The sequence below is a fragment of the Mustela nigripes genome, chromosome 11 (assembly GCF_022355385.1).
Source record: "Mustela nigripes isolate SB6536 chromosome 11, MUSNIG.SB6536, whole genome shotgun sequence".
NCBI lineage: Eukaryota > Metazoa > Chordata > Mammalia > Carnivora > Mustelidae > Mustela > Mustela nigripes.
Window position 1 is genome coordinate 4,361,484 of NC_081567.1, and position 14,153 is coordinate 4,375,636.

The 14,153-nt window shown below is 45.5% G+C and overlaps 1 protein-coding gene across 2 annotated transcripts in view; it reads left to right on the forward strand.

The window, feature by feature from the left end:
* ZNF12 (zinc finger protein 12) overlaps window positions 1-14,153 on the forward strand; it is a 34,605-nt gene that overhangs the window by 15,660 nt on the left and 4,792 nt on the right. The window contains exons 3-4 of one of the 2 annotated variants that reach the window (XM_059414362.1): window positions 10,560-10,686; window positions 10,938-11,033. The exons of the other annotated variant lie outside the window; for it this stretch is intronic. Of the exons in view, the coding sequence (XP_059270345.1) occupies window positions 10,560-10,686; window positions 10,938-11,033 (223 nt within the window). The remainder of the gene's footprint in view (window positions 1-10,559; window positions 10,687-10,937; window positions 11,034-14,153) is intronic. 2 annotated transcript variants of the gene reach the window in all.

Consider the following 14,153-nt stretch of genomic DNA (forward strand, 5'->3'; position numbering starts at 1 on the left):
CGTCAACCCCTCCTTGTCTCTGTTCCTCCCGTTGTGAACGTCTTAGGTCCGTGTGGTTCACTGTAGTAGTGACAGGTGATTATCTGCAGCCTGTAGTTGATGTTAGAGGTCACGCCTTGTGTTGTGTGGTTCAGGCCTTGATGTCTGGATAGTGCATGTGTCCATCATGACAGTATCTTATGGACCACATTTGCTGCCCTGAAAGTTCCCTGCCCACCTGTTCATCCCTCCCTCCCCCGGTCCCTGACCACCACTCGTCTTTGCGCTGTGTGTATAGTATAGTTTGTGTATGTATAGTTTTGTGTGTATAGTTTTGGCCTTCCCCGAATGCCCATGAACAACATGGGCCTGATCTCTGGGTTCACTTATATGTGGATTTTTTTCAGTAAGTACAGACTGGCACCAAAAAGGTATTTTCCTGACATTTTCCCCCCAGCTTACTGTATGGTAACAATACTATTTATCATACACATAACACACAGAACATGTGTTAATCAACGGCATGTTTGTGGGTAAGGCTTCTGGTCGGCAGGATACTGTAAGTTTGGGGGCGGTTCAGAAGTTGTATGCGCATTTTCAGCTGTGAGCGTCAGTGTCCCTAACCCCCGCGTTGTTCAAGGGAGTCACACAGCTTGTAGCTTTTTCAGTTCCAGTTTTTGTGTGAAGTGCCCACTTATGCCAGGCTTTCTGTCACAATACTGTTTTGTTTTGCTTTTCTTAATTGACTTACAAAATAGTCTTTTTTTTTTAAGACTTTATTTATTTATTTGACAGAGATCACAAGTAGGCAGAGAGGCAGGCAGAGAGAGGGAGAGAAAGGGAAGCAGGCTCCCTGCTCAGCAGAGAGCCCGATGCAGGGCTCGATCCCAGGACCCTGGGATCATGACCTGAGCCGAAGGCAGAGGCTTTAACCCACTGAGCCACCCAGGCACCCCAACCTAGAAAATAGTCTTAAATCTTTATACATGTTTCCTGTTTGGATCACGTCAGCAAACATTTTCTTCCAGGGTTCTTAATATTTTTACTTTATTTTCCTGCATTACCATTTCATTTTTTTTTCTTTTTGAAGATTTCATTTATTTATTTGACAGGGACAATAAGAGAGGGAACCTAAGCAGGGGGGAAGCTAGAGAGGGAGAAGCAGACTCTCGGCTGAGCAGGAACCTGTTGCAGGGCTCAGTCCCAGGAGCCTGGGATCATGACCTGAGCTGAAGGCAGACGCTTAACCGACTGAGCCATCCAGGCACCCCTACCACTTCGTTCTTTAATGTTTTCATTTTGACGAGTTGAATACTGTACATTTTTAAGATTTCTCAAAATGAGCACGATTCTGTGGGTCAGAGTCCTCAGCCAGCGCTGGAGCCACATTCTTGCTCGTGCGCCGCGGGTTGGGGGGCGAGTGGGTGGAGTTCACGGTCTCGGGCTTCCCTCTCCGTTTCTGCGGTTCTGTTTTCCTCTCCTGGCTCTGGAGGATGGCCATGGTCTCTCTCCTTGGGGGGACCCCATTGTGGCGTTCTGACTTCGCAGCTCTGGAGGCCTCAGATGTCTGAGAATGTGCTTTCTCCTGCATGTTCCGGAGGACTCTGGATCCGTGGGGCCCGTGGACTGTGGGCTTCCGGCCCCAGTGGGGTTTGTTCGGGACCCCGGAGGTGGCTGTGGCACACACAGCCCTTTGTTAGAGTCCCTTTGCACATGGCTTTTTGTCTACACCCCTCCGAGGGCCTTGCCGCCTCTCAGCATTTACTGCCTCGATGCAACAGCCGGGGAGAGAATGGCCTGGTCTGCATCCTAAGCCCTCAGACAGTGGCGCAGACGGAGGCGCTCACAGAGTGTTTTCACTCACGCATCCAGTGGTCTGGCTTGTGTGAAAATGCATAGCCGGCTCAGAGTTCTTGACTATGAAGCGGTCTCTGAAACATTGTACTGAGTGTTCTTTTAACACATCAAGGGTTGTTCTCTCTTGAAACTCACCTAAAATCCTTAAATATCTGCAGTTCTGTCTAGTTTCTTAATTTGTTAGCCAGGTTTTGTGAAACCCATTTTCTTTGAGTTTCAGAAGCTTCTGAAGCTGCTTTTTTAAAGTCAGAGAAAGAACAATATGGTTTTCTCCTCTCTTTGCATGTAATCATGAACTTGGGCAAGCTACTCAGATCCATCAGGAAAGAGAGAATCAGTTTGGAGCATTCACAGTAATGCTGGTTGTAAACATGTACTTGATGTGCATTACAAACAACAAAAACTATCATTTTTCCCTTAATATGTATTTTTCTTAATAAGGCAAAAATGCAAGTGTTAAAAAAAAGATTGCTGCAAATTGTACATTCTGTGAAATTACAGACGGCAAAACCAGAAGTTAAAATAAGATGTACATTGTTCTACTTATGCTTTAGAACTTAACTACTTCCTGTTTTCATCCCTGCTCTCTTGGTTTTGGTAATGACTTTTAACACGTGAACTGGTGGGCACTGGTCTTTATCAGGGTGGCTGTAGTCTTGGCTGGAGATGTCTGACTGAAGGATGGGCACAGCTTCTGGAAGACCTGCTCGCTGTTGCTCCCCTAGCCCATCTGCTCACAGGCCGGGCCGGGGCAGTTCTGCACACCCTGGTCTGGATTGGGCAGGAACCACTTTTAGCCATACTCTGTGCCCCAGAGCACAGTGCTCTGTGCTCTGAGCCCAGCACCTTTACCCTTCCCAGGCCAGCAAAGCCTGGTCCCCAGACGTCCCCACACCTGGAGCTTAGAAGAATAACAGGGTCAGGTGACTAGGCATCTCGGAGAATCTTGCCAGTGGGATGCATCCTGCACTCTTTGATCGTTCCACATGAAGAAACATAGCTTTTTGGTCAACGTCTAGAGTTTGTGTTCTTCTCACATGGCCCCTGAGTATGACACAGCCTTTCCCTTCATTGCTGTCCACGCCCCTCTTTACTCTGTGCTTTGTCGGAATCCCTGGGGTCTTACTCTTTTTCTTTTTTTCTTTTTTCTTTTAATTAACATGTAATGTAGTATTTGCCCCAGGGGTACAGGTCTGTAGATCATCAGGCTTACACATTTCATAGCACTCACCATAGCACATACCCTCCCCAGTGTCCATAACCCAGTCACACTATCCCTACCCCCACACCCCCCAGCAACCCTCAGTTTGTTTCATGAGATTAAGAATCTCTTTTATGGTTTGTCTCCAGCCCAATCCCATCTTGTTTCACTTTTTCCTTCCCTACCCTCACAGCTCCCCACCCTGTCTCTCACATTCCTTATATCAGAGAGATCGTATGATAATTGTCTTTCTCTGATTGACTTACTTTGCTCAGCGTAATACCTAGTTCCATCCACATTGTTGCAAAATGCAAGATTTGGTTTCTTTTGATGGCTGCATAGTATTCCTCTGTGGTGTGTGTGTGTGTGTGTGTGTGTGTGTGTGTGTGTATACACACTCCACATCTTCATTATCCATTCATCTGTTGATGGACATCTAGGCTCTTTCCATAGTTTGGCTATTGTGGACATTGCTGCTATAAACATTCGGGTGCATGTGCCCCTTCGGATCACTACGTTTGTATCCTTAGGGTAAATACCCAGTAGTGCGATTGCTGGGTCGTAGGGTACCTATATTTTCAACTTTCTGAGGAACATCCATATTGTTCTCCAGAGTGGTTGCACCAGCTTGCATTCCTACCAACAGTGTAAGAGGGTTCCCCTTTCTCCGAATCCTCACCAACACTTGTCATTTCCTGACTTTTTCATTTTGGCCATTCTGACCGATGTGAGGTGGTAGCTCACTGTGGTTTTGATTTGTATTTCCCTGATGCCGAGTGATGTTGAACACTTTTTCATGTGTCTGTTGGCCATTTGGCTGTCTTCTTTGCTGAAATGTCTGTTCATGTCTTCTACCCATTTCTTGATTGGGTTTTTTGGTCTTTGGGTGTTGAGTTGGATATGTTCGTTACAGATTTTGGATACTAGCCCTTTATTTGGTATGTCATTTGCAAATATCTTCTCCCATTCTGCGGATTGTCTTTGGTTTTGTTGACTGTTTCCTTTGCTGTGCAGAAGCTTTTATCTTGATGAAGTCCCAATAGTTCATTTTTGCCCATGCTTCCCTTGCCTTTGGTGATGTTTCTAGGAAGAAGTTGCTGCAGCTAAGGTTGAAGAGGTTGCTGCCTGTGTTCTCCTCAAGGATTTTGATGGATTCCTTTCTCACATTGAGGTCTTTCATCCATTTTCAGTCTATTTTTGTGTGTGGTGTAAGGAAATAGTCCAGTTTCATTCTTCTGCATGTGGCTGTCCAATTTTCCCAACACTATTTCTTGAAGAGCCTGTCTTTTTTCCACTGGACATTCTTTCCTGCTTTGTCAAAGATCAGTTGACCATAGAGTTGAGGGTCCATTTCTGGGCTCTCTATTCTCTTCCATTGATCTTTGTGTCTGTTTTTGTGCCAGTACCATACTGTCTTGATGATTACAGCTTTGTAATAGAGCTTGAAGTCTGGAATTGGTGATGCCACCAACTGTGGTTTCCTTCAATCCTTGCTTCAATTTCCTTGCTGGTTATGGGTCTGTTCAGGTTCTCTATTTCTTCCTGGTTCAGTTTTGGTAGTTTATATGCCTCTAGGAATGCATCCAATTCTTCCAGATTGTCAAATTTGCTGGCATATAGTTGTTCATAATATGTTCTTATACTTGTTTGCATTTCTGTGGTGTTGGTTGTGATCTCTGCTCTTTCATTCATGATTTTATTAATTTGAGTCCTTTCTCTTCTTTTTGATAAGTCTGGCCAAGGGGTTTTCAATCTTATTAATTCTTTCAAAGAACCAGATCCTACTTTCGTTGATTTCTTACACTGTTCTTTTGGTTTCTATTTTATTGATTTCTCCTCTGATCTTTGTTGTAATTTCTCTTCTCCTGCTGGGTTTAGGCTTTCTTTACTCTTCTTTCTCTAGCTCCGTTAGGTGTAGGGTTAGGTTGTATACTTGAGACTTTTCTTGTTTCTTGAGAAAGGCTTGTATTGGTATATACTTTCCTCTAGTACCGCCTTTGCTGTGTCCCAAAGATTTTGAACAGTTGCGTTTTCATTTTCATTTGTTTCCTTGAATTTTTAAAATTCTTCTTTGATTTCCTAGTTGACCCATTCACTCTTTAGTAGGATGCTCCTTAGCCTCCATTTATTTGAGTTCCCCTTTCCAACTTGCTGCTCGTGATTTCTAGTTTCAGAGCATTGTGGTCTGAAAATACGCAGGGAATGATCCCAAGATTTTGGTACCAGTTGAGACCTGATTTGTGACCCAGGATGTGATCTGTTCTGGAAAATGTTCCATGTGCAGTAGAGAAGAATGTATATTCTGTTGCTCTGGGATGGAATGTTCAGAATATATGTGTGATGTCCCTCTGGTCCAGTGTGTCATTTAAAGCCTTTATTTCCTTGTTGATCTTTTGCTTAGACAATCTGTCTGTTTCAGTGAGAAGGGTGTTAAAGTCTCTTACTATTATTTTATTATTGTCGATCTGTTTCTTTGATTTGGTTATTAATTGGTTTATATGATTGGCTGCTCCCATGTTCAGGGCATAGATATTTAAAATTTTTAGATCTTCCTGTTGGACAGACCCTTTAAGTATGAGGAAGGAAGTGTCCTTCCTCATTTCTTAATATAGTCTTTGGCTTAAAACCCAATTTATCTGATATGAGGATTGCCACTCCAGCTTTCTTTTTAGCATGGTAAATTGTTCTCCACCCCCTCACTTTAAATATGGAAGTGTTTTTGGATTTAAAATGAGTTTCTTGTAGACAGCATATCAGTGGGTCTTAATTTTTTTTTTAACCATTCTGAGACCCTGTGTCTTTTGATTGGGACCTTTAGCCCATTTACATTAATTTACATTCTTTATTATTGAAAGATACGAATTTAGTGCCATTGCACGGCCTGTAAGGTGACTGTTACTGTATATTGTCTCTGTTCCCTTCTGTTCTATGTTACTTTTAGACTCTCTCTTTGCTTAGAGGACCCCTTTCAATATTTCCTGAAGGGCTTGCTTGGTGTTTGCAAACTCATTTAATTTTTGTTTGTCTTAGGAGCTTTTTATCTCTCCTTCTATTTTCAGTGACAGCCTAGCTGGTTATAGTATTCTTGGCTGCATGTTTTTCTCATTTAGTGGTCTGACTATATCATGCTAGCCCTTTCTGGCCTGCCAGGTCTCTGTGGATAGGTCTGCTGCCAATCTAATACTTCTACCATTATATGTTACAAACCTCTTGTCCTGAGCTGCTTTCAGGATTTTCTCTTTGTAACTGAGACTTTAAGTTTTACTCATAGATGATGGGACGTGGACCTGTTTTTATTGATTTTAAGGAGTATTCTCTGTGCCTCCTGGATTTGGATGCTTGTTCCCTTTGCTGTGTTAAGGGGAATTTTCTACTATAATTTGTTCCAGTATACCTTCTTCTCCTCTCTTTTTTCTTGTGGGATCCCAATTACTCTAATACAGTTTCGTCTTACAGTATCAGTTATTTCTTGAATTCTTCCCTTGTGGTTGAGTAGTTGTTTGTCTCTCTTTTTCTCAGCTTCTTTATTCTCCATCATTTGGTCTTCTATATCACTAATTCTGTCTTCTGCCTCATTTATCCCAGAAGTAAGAGCCTCTTTTTTTTTTTTTTTTAAAGACAGTTTTGTTTATTTATTTGACAGACAGTGAGAGAGGGAATGCAAGTAGGGGATAAGGCAAAGGAAGAAGCAGGCCTCCCTCTGAGCAGGGAGTCTGATGTGGGAGTCCTCGAGCCCAGGACCCCAGGATTATGACCCAAGCTAAAAGCAGACACCTAACGACTGAGCCACCCAGCCACCCCAAAGGCCTCTGTTTTTTATTGCACCTCATTAATAGCTTTTTTAAATTTCAACTTGGTTAGATTTTAGTTCTTTTATTACTCCAGAAAGGGATTCTCTAATATCTTCCACGCTTTTTTCGAGCCTGGCTAGCACCTTGATAATCATCATTCTGAACTCTAGTTCTGACATATTAATAATGTCTGTATTGATTAGGTCCCTAGCAGTCGGTAGTGCCTCTTGTTCTTTTTATTGTGGAGAGTTTTTCCCACCTTGTCATTTTATCCAAATAAGAATAGATGAATGAGACAACAAAATACTAAAAGGGTGGCAACAACCCCAGAAAAATATATGCCAACCAAATCAGAAAAGACCTGGAGGGAGAAGAAAGGGGTACAAAATAAATTAAAAATGAAGAATGAATATATATATATATATATATAAAATACTATATATATATATATATGTATATATATATATATATATATATATGACTTGTGAATTGAACAGAGCCACACACTTGATTTTGGGTGTATTCTCATCTCTTAGAAAAAAGTACCTCCCAAAATTTTAAGGAAAGTCACAGTGAAGGGATGGAATATGCCGGTAAGGATGAAAATTTAAAAAGATTCTTAAAAAGGAATTGCAAAAAGTTTAGTTGAAAAAAGAAAAAAAAAAAAAAAAAGGAAAGAGTGTGATCAGGCTGGAGACTAAAACAAAGCCATAGGCTAGATTTAGGGTATATTTTGATCTGTTAGAAGAAATTGTATCCCAAAATTTTAAAGAAAAAACAAACCCATATGTATATTAAAAAATAAGGTTAAATACAATGAAGAGATAAAATATGACCCTCACAATGAAAATTTGAAAAGATTTCTTCAAAAGGTATTGGTAAGATAAAATAGTTAAAAACCATTAAATAGGAAAGAGGAAAAACTTTAAAAATAGAATAAGAAAAAAATAAAATTAAGAAAATTTAACTTTGAAAGACTAATGGATCATGGGGAAAAAGCCATGAATTCTATGTGTTGCTTTCTCCTAGATTTGGAGTTCCACAGTTCGTTCGTTCTTTTTTTTTTTTTTTTTTTCTTTAAGATCTTTATTTATTTATTTGACAGAGATCACAGTAGGCAGAGAGGCAGGCAGGGTATAGGGAAGCAGTCTCCCTGCTGAGCAGAGAGCCTGATGTGGGTCTTGATTCCAGGACCCTGAGATCATGACCTGAGCTGAAGCCAGAGGCTTTAATCCACTGAGACACCCAGGCACCCACTTCTGCAATTCTTTTTTTTTTTTTTTTAAAGATTTTATTTATTTATTTGACAGAGAGAGATCACAAGCAGGCAGAGTCAGGTAGAGAGAGGGGGGGAAGCAGGCTCTCTGCTGAGCAGAGAGCCCAATAGGGGGCTCAATCCCAGTACCCTGGGATCATTACCTGAGCTGAAGGCAGAAACTTTAACCCTCTGAGCCACCCAGGTGCCCCCAGTTCCTCAATTCTTGATTGGTGAGCTTGGTCTTGGCTGGATATCCTTGCTGATCTTCTGGGGGCAGGGCCTGTTGCTGTCATTCTCAAATGTCTTTGCCCGAGGCAGAATGGCACCTCCCTTGCCAGGGGCTGGGCTACATAATCTGCTCGGATTCACTCTTGGTAGCCTTTGTTCCCTGAACACTTTCCATACCACTTTGGAGGACAGGAGTGAAGATGGTGGCCTCCCAATCTCCAGCCCCATAGTTGTTGGGAGCTCGGAGCCCCACTCCTCAGTGCATCCTCAGAGAAAAGCAGTCAATCCCTCCCATCTCCCTGGTCTCTGGCCACACTCTGAGCTCACCTAGCCCGTGACTGAGCATTTCTATCTTGAGCATTTCTATCTCCAAACAGGGTTCTTGGAGTCTCCAAACCCATCAGATTCCTGCTATGCACTTCTGCGCCCTCCTCCTGGAGGAAGAAGGAGGGTGTCTTCCTGATCTGCCACTTGTGGGGTCCCTTCTCGAAGAGTAGTGGTCCGACTGTGTGTTGGATCACAGTTTACAGTAAGCCTGACTGAAAGCTCACTGCTCAGCTCTGTCTCTGCAGCCAGCTTCCCCGCTCTGATACCTGGTAGCTCTGCCATCCTCAGACACCCCTGGTCTTTCTGCAACCCTGTGGGTCCTGAGACCACACTGTCCCCGCAAGAGCTCCAGCCCCGCTTAGCCTCTGGAGTAATGTCCCTCGGTGGTGCAGACTTCTCAAAGTTCCGATATTGTGCTCCGCTGCGCTCTCGCTTGCTGGGAGCTGCCCCCTCCCCCCGCGGTCTGTTTCCCCATCGCTTTGGATTCACTTTTCTGCACGTCCTGCCTCCCAGAAAGTGGTCGATTTTCTGTTCCTAGAATTGCAGTTCTTCTCTTCTATCTACTGTTGAGTTTGTAGGTGTTCAGAACTGTTTGATAACTATCAAGCTGAACTGGGACCTGATGATATTTCAGTCTCCTGCTCTTCCACCATCTTGCTTCCTCTCCCTCCAGGGCCTTTTTCTTAACACGGGGACACTTTTATAATCCTTCCTTGGTAATTGCATAAACTTGACAGCTGCATTACCTTTAGTTGCTTAAACTTTTGTCTTACTACTTTCTGTCCTTATTTGGAAAGAGTGGATAAGGGACAGGTATCAGTAATACGTAGGTGTCATTGAGAAGTGTGTATTATGTTCCAAGGACTTGGCTAAGTGCTTTTCCATGGATTAGCCCATTTGATGCTGGTATTATGTGATGTGTTAGGCACCACTCTTACCTTTATTTTAGAGGTTGTGATACAGCAGGACTGTTGTAATGACTGGTGTATTTGAGTGGACAGTTGATTCAAAAGATCAATGTTTTAAAGTCTGGTTTGGGCAGTCTCTGGGTCTGTTCTGAGCTGTGTGCCCCTCTGCAGGACCTTGCTCCCGCTCTCCTGGAATGTGGGTGGGAGGAAGGGGGTTCTGAGTTCTCTAGTGGGAATTAGAGACGGCCAAAGCCCATCGTTACTGACAATTCATGTGGCAGCTCTGTCAGACCTGGGTAGGCTTACCCTGCAATAAAGCACACGATTGGGCTGTCTGTTGCTAGACTTGCTTGTGGCGTTGGCAGTTGTGGCCAGTATCGCTTCTGTAAGCTGTGGTAGGAACAGGTATGAACAGAGATAGCGGTGGAATTTCAGGCTGTTCAGTTTGGGTCTGGGACGTGTCTGGAGTTAGGAGAGAAGTTGGGGTGGCTGGTTTGGACATGCTGACGTGTAGGTGGGAATTAAAGCCAGGCGATCCGGTGGGATCACAGCAGGGTGCAGACAGCAGAGTAAGGGACCAAAAACAGAGCCCTGGGCCCTCTAACTTGAGGATGACTTGGAGAACAGGGGAGCCAGCAAAGGAGATAGAAGGAGCAGTGGGAGAGGTGAGAGGAGAACCGACATTGGTAATGTTCTGGAAGCAAAAAGGAGCAAAGTTCATCCTGTGTCCGTGGGAGTGCTCCTCAGTGCTGTTTTCCTCAGGGCGGCAGCTGCGTCTGCTGGTCTGTGTCCCCAGCAGCCAGGATTGTTCCTAGCTCATAGTGCAAGACGGTATTTTCTTTTTTTATGTATGCTAAATGAACTCATCCTGGCATATTTTTGCTATGTTTATTTTCTTTCCACAATAAGGAAGGTATACAATGTTCATAGATAACTTGACCAGTGAGCTTGGTAAGCTCTTGTCCTCGTCCGCCTTCACCTCATCCAGTTCCGATCCGGTGCCATTGCAGGGGCCAGTGTCATTCAGGGACGTGGCCGTGGACTTCACCCAGGAGGAGTGGCAGCAGCTGGAGCCCGAGCAGAAGACCACGTACCGGGATGTGATGCTGGAGAACTACAGCCATCTCATTTCCGTGGGTGAGGAGAGCCCGCTTTCTCGATTGCTAAGATACATGGGATTTCCCTCAAATGTTACCGACTCTAACTTGGAGTTTGACGGGACAAACGTGAGTGGTCTGTTTTGGGCAGCAGGCAGGGCATTTTGGTCTTCACCTCCCCAGTGAAAGGTCCTCATTGTGGTGCTGGTCGTGAGGCAGCACTGTCCTCGGACGACAGAGACCCAGCAGCCCAGCAGTCAGGCTCAAGTTCTCTTTCGTTTCTGTTAACAGGCTGTCACATTATCAAACCGGAAGTTATCATCAAGTTGGAGCAAGGAGAAGAGCCATGGATAGTAGAAGGAGAATTCCTACCACAGAGTTACCCAGGTGTGTTAGTGCAGGCAGTGCGGAGCCTGGTAACTTGGAAGTGTTTTTCCCGGGAATTGTTAACGGTCCCGAACGTGTAGATGTGACTACAGACAGTCACCTGTGTGCTCCAGCTCCCCGAGTCCCTCTCCCAGCGCCTTCTTCCTTCCCCCACGAGAACCTGTGTTTGCAGAACATTGCCATGCTTGCCTCTCCCAGAGTCCCTGCCCAGTCGCTTCCTTCTTCTCCCAGCCTTGGCGTCTTGCTCTCTCCCAGGGCGTTTCCATCCCTGGGTCCTTTCGTTCTTAGGCCTTCATAAGCCTGTTGTCGAGAAGGGACTGATGTGACTCTTCGGTTCTTGCCACCTTTTTTCTTCCTCTTTTCTGTGAAATGGCTCAGACTGGTTTCTGACCCCGGTTTCACGTCCCCCTTCTCTGAGGTCAGATTCCAAACCCTCACCTGTGCCTGAGCCGGTGCGTTCGGTTCACCTGTGGCCGGTGCTGCTCGTCCTTCCCGCAGTCTGGCGCTTCTTACGTCTGGCGACAGCGGTGTCTGGTCTCCTGCCTGCCCCGGACACCCGTGTCCATCTTGTCTCTCACTCCCTGTTCTGTCCCAGTGCTTGACCAGCATCCTGTCCCGTCAGGCGCTCAGTGCGTGTGGTGCACGGGAGTGAGTTCTGTTCCCTCCACCTTCCAGAAGATGCCCCCGACAGGTCTGCTTCCACCTGTGGTGTGTTCTGGCTCCTGAGTTCCTCCCAGGTCTCCTCCTGCCTCTGTCCTTAGGGCTGTTGTTGGCCTGTTTGTTTCTGCTTTACCGTCCCTGTCCTCCTGTCCAGCCTCTCCTGTGGTGGCCGTCCCGCACCCCCTTGCACCTGCACAACGGGTTCCTTGACGTTTCCAGTCAATTTTATCACTGGTCGCCCAGGAGGAGACTTTGGTGAGCCCCTGCTGCTTCCCAAGGGGGTACGAATTCCTCCTCTTCCCTGTGCTGCCTGGAAAGTGAATGTTCTGTGCTTCCCCACAGCCCTTGGTACACTCCACGGGGTCCTCGCACCTAAGTGTCTTCTGTTAGTGTGGTTATTGTCCCTGTCGCTTCACTTCAGAGGGGCCTGCTCTGTCCGATGACACGTTCTTCCCGTCCGGGCTCAGTTTTCCCAACCCCTCCTTGAAGTTTTTCCTTCTGGCTCTTACCATTATCTCCGTCTGCTCCTTCTCTCAGAGGGACTCTGCCTCATGGCCACACCTTGAAAAAAGTTAGGTTTGATCAAGTAATCTGTTATTTGGTAGGATATATATATTGTTTGTGCTTTTTTCTTTCTTTTAAGATTTTATTTATTTATTTGTGTGAGAGAGCGCATGAGCAGTGGGGAGGGGCAGAGGGAGAAGGAGAAGCAGGCTCCCCACTGAGCAGAGAGCCCAATGTGGGGCTCAATCCCAGGATCCTGAGATGGTGACCTGAGCCGAAGGCTGAGAGGCCTGACCCACTGAGCCACCCAGGCACCCTTGAGCTTCTTTTCTTCCCCAAATCAGTGTGTAGTGTGTTCTCTCTTACCTTGGTATGTATCATGTAGTGTGCACCCGAGTATCTGAGGAGCCAGGTAGGTGACAGAACTTTCTTGTCCATCTGTTGAGAAATAATCCGTAAGCGGTTCTGACTACGCATGGCCTGGGTCACATCCCCATTTATACCGCGGGTGCCTGAAGCATACCCACAGGATTCAGATGAAGAGCAAACCTCGGATTTTGTTCAGGGGCTCAAAGGAAACAGGGAATAGAGTCGTACTTTCTAAGAGACAGGATTTGGTTAAGAAAGGAGTATTGCATGGTATAATTTAGAACTCCACGTTCATGTGGACCATTGATGGTTCAGTGCATGGCTGAACCAGTGTGCTAAAGTCATTGTTGGTGGTGGGGGTGGTAATTATTTTCAGCTTTCAGGGGAAATGGAGCTGATTGAAGTGAGAAAGGATTTAAGCAGTTTTTGGTTTTGGTTTTGTTTTGAGAAAACAGAGACTCCCTGAGGTTTTGAGTAGGTCGGGGTTGGAGGTCAGGTGAACTATATGAAGCAGTAAGAGCGGAGACTTGGGTTTGAACGTTTGCTGGGCGTTGCTGGCACCCCAGCGATCTCAGAAGCAGCCCCTGGCACCCGACATGGGACTCCGTGTCTCCCAGCTTGCTGCAAAGCAGAGTAGCGCTGAGTGCTGGTCTCTTCCTCCACACCCAGCCCCCCTCGTGTGTATCAGGTGACACACTTTGCCCAACAAAGAGCTTGGTTTTCCTGGAGCAGAAAGTATTTGTAGATCAGTATAATCCCAGTTTGGAATCATATCGTGAATCTAGGTGAGCAGTATTTTTGGTCAGATGTTTCCCGCATTTTATCTGTCCTGTCTTGGCAGTGGACTCAGGGGAGCTGTAGTTTTGGGAGGACAAGGTCAGCATAGTTTCATTTGATGTGGATGACAGCAACCACAGTCATCTGGTTCATCTAAAAACTTGTAAGATAAGTAAAAGTAATGAGCAGCTTGGGAAATCTGATTTTTAAGGTTTATGAATGAAAGTGAAACCAGAAGAAACTCAGGAGTGGTGAAGTCTGTTCTCAGAATGCAGTGACCGCTCTATGTCAGAGGCAAGACTCCTTTAGGGAAATCGCCAGGAGACTGAAAATGGGAAAACTAGTTGCTGTGTTACATGTGTCTTGTGCCAGATGCTGGTCTGAGCACTTCATGAGTTTATGTCACCTATAAAGACCCTAGAATGTAGGTACCATTGTCTACGCGTCACCTGGGGGTCATCGTGAGCTAAGGGCGACGTAAGGACTCCCCCAGGTCACCCAGCCAGAGTGCCTGCTGTATTGTCCAAATGGAAACAGAGTTCCGTGGTTCGACAGAGTTCAGGTTAAATCCTAACATCACATAGGGTTTATGAAATCCTACACTTCAGAAGGGCTGGCACGCTCTGGTCTGTTTTATCCTTCAGGTTGGACATGAGCTCCTGGGGCTCTCCTAACACATGACACAGAACCACTGGGAATGGGAACCCTGGCCTCACAGGTGCTCCTCCAAACAGAAGAAGGTTTGGGTGCAAGTGGATTTGACCCTGCTGTGCAGAATCTGGGCAGAATGGTTTGGAAGGATCTGGGCTG